This window comes from Aptenodytes forsteri, unplaced genomic scaffold (assembly GCF_000699145.1).
Source record: "Aptenodytes forsteri isolate BGI_AS27 unplaced genomic scaffold, ASM69914v1 Scaffold66, whole genome shotgun sequence".
Classification (NCBI taxonomy): domain Eukaryota; kingdom Metazoa; phylum Chordata; class Aves; order Sphenisciformes; family Spheniscidae; genus Aptenodytes; species Aptenodytes forsteri.
This window is the reverse complement of record NW_008795131.1, coordinates 194230-203818: the sequence shown is the minus strand read 5'-3', so window position 1 is coordinate 203818 and position 9589 is coordinate 194230. Positions and strand designations below refer to the sequence as shown.

At 49.0% G+C, this 9589-nt stretch overlaps 1 protein-coding gene across 1 annotated transcript; it reads left to right on the top strand.

The window, feature by feature from the left end:
• The first annotated feature begins 50 nt into the window (after nucleotides 1-50).
• Nucleotides 51-7446, top strand: POLDIP2 (DNA polymerase delta interacting protein 2). Its single transcript, XM_009278293.2, has 10 exons — nucleotides 51-141; nucleotides 840-937; nucleotides 1800-1896; nucleotides 2369-2444; nucleotides 3049-3156; nucleotides 3396-3532; nucleotides 4565-4591; nucleotides 4778-4903; nucleotides 5319-5398; nucleotides 6972-7446. Exons 5-10 carry the CDS (start codon nucleotides 3138-3140, stop codon nucleotides 7084-7086), a joined length of 504 nt encoding a protein of 167 aa, XP_009276568.2. The 5' UTR covers nucleotides 51-141; nucleotides 840-937; nucleotides 1800-1896; nucleotides 2369-2444; nucleotides 3049-3137; the 3' UTR covers nucleotides 7087-7446.
• Nucleotides 7447-9589: the final 2143 nt, after the last annotated feature.

Sequence of the window (9589 nt, the reverse complement as noted above, 5' to 3'; positions counted from 1 at the left end):
CCCGGCCCAGGAGCTGGTTCGGCCCCTGCGCGTCCACCAAACTCCCTCTCTGCTCCTAGAAACCGTCCGGAAGGCAAAGTGCTGGAGACCGTGGGGGTGTTTGAGGCACCAAAGCAGCACGGCAAATACGAGACGGGTCAGGTAAGCGGTTCTGGGGAGCGGAGCTGACCCTGCAGGTTTGTTCCACAGAGATCAGGTAGCTGAGTGATTTACTCGCAAGGAGGCTGCTGCATTGTAGCAGAAGGCCAGGAGTTTCACAGTTCAGTGCTCCTTGTCCCTGCTGTGTCTGCAGTTTGTCAGTCATCTGACAGTAGCAAGTTGATAAGAATCTGCAGCATGACACAACTGTTCCTACAATGGCATTTGCTCCACTGGTCTTATTTAAGGGTTTTCTCCCTCTAGGAGCAAAAGAGACAATCACTGAATTTGAGACATAACAACTAAACTTGTCCTTTCTGTGCTTGTGACTCACAGATCTGTGTCTGTGTTCCTGAGCAGTCTCTCCCATGCTGGTCTCCTTTCTGCACTTCTGCCATTCTGTTACTTTATTACTGGTTTAGTCATTCACTTGTATGGGGTAGAGATGACATGAATTTCTTCTCTCATCCCAGACTGTTTATGTTCCCTCTTTGTTTTTGCTCTGGGTTCGCAGAGTGGTGATTCTCCCTGTATTCCCGTCCCAAGCATTCATACTCTTTGTAAACGTTTCTAGTTTTACCTCAGTTAACAGATTTTTTTAAAATACTGTCAGAAAAGGGCTTTTGGCTTCGTGTTTTCTGTTGTATCTAAGTTGACTAAAGCTTGCTGTGTATTCCAATGCAATTATTTGTCCCTTTCAGCTATTTCTTCACAGCGTGTTTGGCTATCGAGGAATAGTCCTGTTTCCCTGGCAAGCCAGGCTTTATGATCGAGATGTGGCTTCTCCTGTCACAGAAAAGTAAGGATTTGTTCTGGTTTATATGTTGTTGTACTGTTACAGTTACATTTTGTAGCGAGTTTCCTGGTTGGGGTAAACAAGTCTTTTTAAGGAGGACAATGGTATGGGTCTGTTTTGCATGAATGTAAACTAGAAGAGAGGTGCTTAAAGAAGAGAGACACATACACACACACATTGCACGAGTATTAATTTTGTGTTAATCAGAGACAGGATGGCAGTATGAAGGATGAGAGTGTGTGTGTGTGTGAAGGAAATTAAAAAAAACCCAAACAAACCATGCTCCTGGCATTCTTTGTTACAAAAAACCCCCTTTGTGTTGCTTTTTGAGTTAGGTCTAGGCTCCTGTGTTAAAATTGCAGGCTACTTCTGTAGATTGCCAGTGAGCTGGATTTGTCAGCTGCCTCCCCAGTTTCAACCCACGAGGCCAAGTTCATCCTTCTTGTGGACTGAGTCGCTGTTCACTTCTCTCCCCTCTTCCATCCGTTTCCCCCCGGCCTGTGTTGGAGGTGTGCCGGGCGAGTGTGCGTTCGGAGTCGGGAAGGAATGAGGAGTAAGCAGAGAGAGAATCAGAGGGCAGTAGAAATACCCATCCCAAACAGGAGACTGGACTGAGCAGGAAGAACTTCTGAGTCATCTGAAAACAGAGCTGTTGCGCCCATGATAAACACCGTTGATTGCCGTCTCGGCTCGTCTATCGTCGTGTGGGTGGCTGACATGAGTTTAATTTGGATGGAATCGAATGATTACAGACTGTGAAACATATTTTTAAAAAAAAATCATTGTTTATGAATGTGCTTGGTCCTGGTAACAACAGTTTGCTGCCATCCTGCGCTTGAGCTCAGTGCTCTGCTTTTCTTTTTAGAAGTGAGAACGCGGCAGGCCATGGTTCCAAAGAGGTCAAGGGCAAAACGCATACTTACTATCAGGTGCTAATAGATGCCCGGGATTGTCCACATATAGTAAGTAACCAATAATCTTGGTACTGAAACTCAAATATCTTCTCTTATATGAATGCTTTAGATGGACAGGCACTGAAAGAAAACGGCTATTATGGCTAACTCAATTGTTTAGAATTTTAGGACAAATTTGTTCCTCAAGTCATATTTTCCCTGAGAAAGATAATCTGGAACATCATACGACTGTTTTCTGGATTGTGTTTCCCCGTTCCAACCTCACTTCCTCATCCTGTTGGCATTCCTACTCTGTTGCATACAGGTCATTATGAATGTGGGTTGCAGCACTGAAAATGCTCTTCACTTGTTTGAGTGGAGAATTAATCTAGAGGAATTAAAAGGAGAGATGTTCTGAGGTGAATTGGTTAAATAAAATAAACGTTACACACTTTAGAAATCACAATAGTAAACTGAAATGTGGCTGGAAACTGGCCCGCAACAATCCACACAGAAAGACATAAACCTCCCTTTTTCTCAGTCCCAGAGATCACAGACAGAAGCAGTGACGTTCCTGGCAAACCACGATGACAGCAGAGCCCTCTATGCCATACCAGGTGAGTAAAATGCCCCTGTAACCTCTGTGGAGATGTGGATTGTCATGAGGTGAGGTCAGAAGAGTCACCCACAGTCAGCTTCTGCCAGCGAAGCAGCAGTTCCTGCAGGATGTTCCTGTAATGGATCTGTCTGTCGTTTAGGGCCGTGCTAGAAACAACAGAATGACTGAAGTACATGAAGCCCTTTTGGGTAGATGGAATTTGGGCAGACTCTGATCCAGACACAATCATACCTACCTTGTGCTCTTGAGACATGGATCCCATACGCATACCCTGTTGCACATGGGCTATTCTACTTTATTACCAGGACAGCTAGATCTCCTCTTGTCCTGTGCATTTCCTGCCCAAAGTCCTTTTGTGACAGTGCAGTCGCTTCCCAAGCAGCGTGTCTTTATCAGAGAAACCATGCTATGGAGAATCTCGCAGGAGAATGCTGCCAAGGGTTATTACTGGCCTGTTTCCTCCATTCTTGCGTGCAATTTTGGCTGCTGCTGCTGAAATCCTTTTCATAACATCTCAGTAGTGCGATCCATCTTTCTGTCAGGAGATTTCTGAGCTGCTCTTTGCTAGGGAAGTTCAATGGCTTTTGGGGTTTCTTTTTCAGGTTTAGACTATGTAAGCCATGAAGATATCCTTCCCTACAGCTCCACTGATCAAGTGCCCATCCAGCATGAGCTCTTTGAGAGGTTTCTCATGTACGACCAAACAAAAGGTAATACTTGGCTTCGGAGGGAAATCTTCAAAGCCAGATACTCGAGGTATTCTGTGACAAGTATCCAGAACCCACCATTGCGCATACAGTGTAAAAATCTTGGCCTGGTTTGGGGTTTGTTACAGTAAAGCCTCCTTTAAATAATTTTTGTAACTATGTGAAAGGAGTTGCTTTGAGGGGAAAGCACTCTGGTTACGGTATGCCTGTCCTCATAAACTCTCATCTTTCCCTCCCCACAGTTCCACCTTTTGTAGCAAGGGATACACTGTGTGCATGGCAGGAGAAGAACCATCCCTGGCTAGAGCTCTCTGATGTGCACCGAGAAACCACAGAGAACATCCGCGTCACAGTCATCCCTTTCTATATGGGCATGAGGGTAGGTCTGTGTTGCACGTTGCTGTGTTAGCTCTGTGATCTGTTTAACTTGCATGTTTTTCTAAGGCCAGTTTACTGACTGAAAGTACTTTTCTGCTTACTGGAGAAATGACTTTTTAATCACAGTTGCGATTTCATTGTCATCACATTCAGCAGAGGTATGAACATGAAACTGTTTTGTCATACATTTTTGGAGAACAGCTCCTGCAACTTATCTTTTGCTTGTTATTTGTAGGATAGGAAATACACTGTACTGTTCTGCAGAACAGTGTTAGCAAGATATTGAGGAAGATTTTTAGGAAGGCTTGTGCAATGCTTATTGCCTCAGTCCCAGATGGGCGTGTGTGTAATGGGTGGCACCAAGGCCATCTGCCCTGTGATGACAGACATGTCTGTTATCCTGCCCAGTGGTGAGGTGCTGTGGGTGTCTACCCCCGTTTCCTTGCTCTAATGCGGGTTAGAGGGTTTGGCTAACGCCTTCTGGATTTAGCTGATAACCATGTGCTCTTTGTAGCGTAAGAACTTCATGTGGACCATCCAAAATAATGAGGCTCCAGTAGACTTCTGAGTGGGAGGGCTGGGAATTACTGCAGCAGTTTGATTTCCAAGTCCAGACGAGCACAGCTGCCGGGGAGCCTGCGCCCGTGGCAGATGGACGTTTTGGTGTGCAATTGCAGCTTCTGTGGAGCCCAACTGATGTTTGTCCTAACCTTGTCAGAAAAACAGGTGACCAAAGGCAAGGAAACGGGTGTTTCTAGATCTGTAGAAAGTGTGTAATTAACATGGAGATCAACCCTCCGTAGTCACGAGATCCTTGCAAATCTCCCACCTCATGATTACATGTCTAGAGCAGAGCCAGCGCCAGGCGGTAACTGATGGACTGCTTCGGAAAGCAGCTGTCTTTGTGCTCATGTGAGTTGTCTGTGTCTGGCACGGAGCGAGAGCCCCTGTGCTTGTGCTGTGCTGTCAGCTGAAGAGGTTTTGGCACTGAGCGTTGAAGGGCAGCTGCTAAAATCTTTCATTTCTCTTCCAGGAAGCCCAGAATTCCCATGTCTACTGGGTAAGTGCCTTTTGTTTCACGAAGCAGCTTAAGGGAAGGAGTTTGTTTGCTGTGGCATCATTGCTGTGTGATAAGCTCTGAGGGAGAGTAAGCCCTTGCCTGGCAATTGTTTCCCAGTATCGGCTATGGATTATCAACTGTTTGCAGCTGATTCCAGTTCTTGATAACAGTCTTTCTTCTGTCCAGTGGCGCTACTGTATTCGCTTGGAGAACCTTGACAGCGAAGTGGTACAACTCCGAGAACGGCACTGGAGGATATTTAGCTTGTCTGGCACCTTGGAAACGGTCAGGGGCCGTGGCGTTGTAGGAAGGGTAGGTATCGTGTAGCTTCTTTTGGGAAGCGCAGCCCTTTGCTGGAGCCTTCTTGGTTGGATTGATTTGCCAGTAAATTGCTTCATGGGCAGTAGAAATAGATGGAATAGGAAACTGGCAGTGGAAAAAAAAAAAAATCACATGAGCTTTTCATCTGTTGTTAGTATGCATGAACCGAAACTTCACGCTGAGTATTAGAGAATGATCCTAAATGACTGGTAATGGGAAAATGGGAATAATACGTGATTCTGGCACTACTCACTGGGCGAGTCGTTTGCTGTGTAATTGGCAGCGATGCTCGGGTGTGGATCGCTCAGTATTTCTTCTCGCTATATAAATTTCCGGCTGATGCCTGTCGGTGGAGAAATGTTAAGATCCGTTGCTGATGCAGAGTGGTCTCTTCTTGTCTTCTCAGGAGCCAGTTTTATCCAAAGAGCAGCCGGCATTTCAGTACAGCAGTCACGTCTCCCTGCAGGCATCCAGTGGTCACATGTGGTAAGAAGCACTTATTACCGCAGTAGTGGTTTAGATATAGGACCCCACAGCGCTGAGCTGGGACGCGGTTTGCAGTCTGGAGTTGTGGCTGAAAGGTGGGTGGAAGTGGACTGGGCTGGACATATTTGATAGTTTAAATTTTTATGAGCTTCTCTATAGCAGTGTTGCAGTTAGTGATAAGAAGATCTCTTGATTCTCTGCACCAAGAGAGGTTCCAGGCTAACTTACCCTCCTCCTCTGGTCTGTGCTAGACTGGATTTGAAAAGACACAAAGCAGTTCTCTGTCATCTTCTGCTATACTCGGATTCTGTCCCTTTCAGTCCTGATGCAAGAGGCAAGGCTTCATGCTGGTGTTTCCCTAGGCAGCAGGGATGTGTGCACTGGGATACCAGTGTCTTTGGAGAGGACCGGGCTTCGATTCCGTCCCGGAGTGAAGCTGTGCAGTTCTGTGTCCGCAAGGAATTGGCACGTGGGGTTATTCCCCATTTAGGCCAGATAAGGCCTTCAGTCTAACTGGTGTTCAAGTCTCCTCTTCTGTAGGTGCAGGTAGGAAAGCGCTCAGCTGAGTTGTTCTGTTCCTGTGCCGCAGGGTTAAAGCAGTTTCCCCTCTGATTTGCATTTCAGCTGGGTTAGCACATTTAGTGTCATCTCTGCGTGGGCAAGAAATGCGCGGCCACCTCTTGCCTTCTGTATGACAGGTCTTTCTGGCTTGCATTTTTTGAGTAAATCTGTTTGAATTAAGCTGCCTTGGAACTGCCTTTGAGCTGGGAAAAGCAAGAGAGCAGCTCTTTGCCTGTAGGATATACCCTTGTTTTCCATCTTAATGCATTTTGAATTGCCTGAATGCATGCCCGGGGGAGTAAAACCAGCTTGTTTAGTAGTTTTTCCCTCTCTGCAAGCATGCTGAAGAGACAGAGACAAAGGTTCTGCAGCTCAGAAGCTGCTCAGCTTGACTTCTGGTGTTCGATTGTGTCCTCTCTGTCATGAGAAGCTGTTAGTTTATCTCCACGATCCTCTTGTCCATGTCATGTTCTGCAGTACAGTCGTCTGTAGTTCAGGGCAGTAAACAAATTGTTTGTACAAGGACAGGCAGATTCAGTTCTGAAATGCCCTTTCTGAAATGCAAAGCAGAAGCTATTCCAAATTACACCTGTGATGGGATTTCATATTGTTGCAGACTTCTTACCCAGCGGAGCTTCTGCCAAGAAACACGAATCTGAATTTCCGTGTAAACAGTTTGTAAAAAATAGCTGAGATGGTTCTGTCTCCTGTGGGGTGGGAGTTAGGTAAACGCTGCCGCAGATGCGTGGAGTGTGCTTACCTTCTGGAGGCTCTGATCATGACATCTTTATTCTGGAAATGTATATGAGAGATGTGATGTAAACCGCCCAGGAGTCTTCCAATAAATGAGTCATCTTGGCAGGCACATGTCCTTGCTGCTGGACTGGCCTTGCAAATGCAGCCCCAGAGTCCCGGCGCAGGATATGGAAGAGCTCATGTCTTACCTTCTTGCTGGCGATTCCTAGCTGTGTTTGTCCCTGGCCTCAGCGTGATCTCTGCCATTATTTTGCAGGGGTACTTTTCGATTTGAGAGGCCTGATGGCTCCCACTTTGATGTCCGAATCCCACCCTTTTCTCTGGAAAGCAACAAAGACGAGAAGACCCCACCCTCCGGCCTTCACTGGTAGAGCAGATCCGAGTGCCGAGACCCACAGAGACCTGTGTGTGTTGTAGACCTCTGCCTCCCCATTATGCTGCAGCCAAGAACACGGAGCTTTTAAACTTTTTAAACCATTTTTGTTTTAACCGTTGTCTAACGGGGAGGTTTTTTTGAACTTTAATACTGGCTCTCTCGGGCTGCTTGTAAACATAAGCTGTGTTACAGTTAACCCTTCCCTTTGTGGCACCTGCTGGGGTTGGAGCTGGGGGACGTAGATCTGTGCTGCGTCAGAAGACTGGGCCCCTCAGCAGGCCTGGACCCTTTCCAAAGTGTTGTGAATTCTCTGCGATGTGAGGTTTCTCTAATAAACTGGCCCTTCCAGTTGCAACCAGTCTTCCTTTATAAACCAAGGCCTAGGCTTTGCATCCAGCCTGCCCTGGCTTGTTGCTCCCCCCTCGCCCATGTGCAAAGCGGTGTCAGCCCAGACTTCTTCCTGCTTCAGGAGGCAGCAGTGAGGATGTTTTAGGGAGCAGGAATGTGAGCTCAGCCTTCCTGCAATGCAGCTGGTTTCTGGGGTTTAGCCAGCACGTGGCGGAGCAGCCTGTGAGCTCCGCTCCTCGTTGCACAGCTTGTCTGGGCCGTGCGCTGGAGCGATGCGAAGCCTGTTTTGTTGGAGGAGAGAGCGCAGGGCGGGGAAGGCGGGTTGGCCGGTGGTGCTGAGCAGGCTGCCACGGTGTCTTGTGCGCGTAGAGCACCGAGCTGCGTGTTGTGATCGTACAGGAGAGCTTGAAGGGGGCCCTCGGGGCTTGCCTCGCTGCAGGGATGAGCGTCCCAACTGCCGGAGGATACTTCCCTGCTCACGCTGCGGCTGTAACCGTATTTCCTTGGTAGCTTCTGCTTTGGCAGGAAGAGCTTGTTTTAACCTGCCGTGCTGTCAGCCACAGCGAGGTGGTGCTCGGTTTTCTGCTCCTGCTTGCTCGGCTCGGCGGGTTGTGATTTTTTGGTAGTCTGTGCGGAGGGCCCCGCAGAACTGCGCAGGTCAGTGAAATGCCTGTAAGCTTACGACGTGTGGATTTGTGGCAATTTTGCTTTTACATGTGAAGGGCCCAGTCCACAGTGCAAATCAGGCGTTGGCTCTTTTACAAGCCAGAGCGGCTCTCCGCAGCTCTGAGGATTGCGGAGATCCAGAGAGACATCAGCCTCCGCGGTGGGTCCCTTTCTGGCTGTCTCTGGGTTGCCGAGGCCAGACTTACGGGTGACTCGCAGGGGCAGAGGTAGCTGGCTTTGTGATGGGAACCCTAGGCAGAAAGTTTCAAACCTTTCTCCTTTCCCTGGTCTCGCTTAAATGACAAGGTATAACTAACTCGCAGGACTGTTTTTCTTGATTCGGAAGTATCCTAGCTATCCCCTCTTCCCCCGACTCCTCTCCAAGCAGCCTCTTCGCGTTTGGCTCCGCAAGGCAGTGCTGTGGCAGCGCTATGGGCCATCTCGGCTGATGGACAAACAGCCTTCGGAAATGACAGCGGGAGAGACTCGCACGCTCTCCTGCAGCCAGTGGATAGCTTATAGGTAGTATAGAGAGACTTAATTACTACTGCTTCTTAAACAGTGTTTATCTGTCACCAGTCTCTTACGTCTTCCTTCCTGTCAGGTAGGACATGCTATCTACATTGCTTTTAGAGTTGAAAGGTTTAGGCAGCCAGCCTGCCTTCAGGGGTAGAAAAGGAGCTGTAAAGAACAGCCCACAGCTGACAAGCCCATGTTGCCACTGTCACGCTGATTTATTCGCAGGAGGAAAAGGGGGGGAATGACACCTCGCGTTCAGAGGAAGCACGGACCTGTAGGAACCTGCTTTTTCCCTCCCATGCAATTGCCCAGTCGGATCGGGGTAGCAGCTGCCCTGCCTCTCTCCCTTGGGTTTACCCACTTTCAGCTTTACTGGCAGTTGCAACACCAATTGTAAATGTCTAACCCTGTTGCTCACCTGCCCGTGTTTCTGGGGTGCTGTGGACCTAATGCTTCCAATAACAAGCGGAGAGGGTTACATGCCTAAGTGGCGGCGTGATCCTGGGGGCAGGGGCGCTGCCAGCGCCGGGCAGAGCAGCTTTTGCAGCTGCGAGGCGCCCGTGGTGTGTTCGGTGCGACGTGCCAGCGCGGCAGGGTGCGGCTGGGCCCAGGAACAGACGTTCTTGGCTGGGTAATGATTGGCAAGAACCGAGGTGACCCGCGCCGCTGGTAACAAGCGGGGCTGGGACGAAGCGGCACAGGGGGAGCGCAGGAATGTTTCCGCTCGATCAGTCTTTGCGGAGGGGGGCAGAGCCGTGCCTGCCCCGGGGCCTGGGCACGGGGCCGGGGGTCTTGGGGTGGGCGCTTCCTCAGCTGCTTCTTCCCACAGGAGCGTTGCCAGAGCGTGGGCGAGCCCTCTCCCCGCGGGCGGCTGCTTTTCTCTCGTGTTGTAAATACCTGTAGAAAGAACTAATCAATAAAGCGCTGAAGGCACTGCTGTCGCTCCTGGCTCTCACTTGCCCCCT

Bases quoted from the DNA above. Each gene is read 5' to 3' on its own strand.
- POLDIP2 (XM_009278293.2), top strand. The intron at 3,533-4,564 runs GTAGGTCTGTGT...TTTCTCTTCCAG, and splicing joins CTTTCTATATGGGCATGAGG to GAAGCCCAGAATTCCCATGT. The intron at 4,592-4,777 runs GTAAGTGCCTTT...TCTTCTGTCCAG, and splicing joins AGAATTCCCATGTCTACTGG to TGGCGCTACTGTATTCGCTT.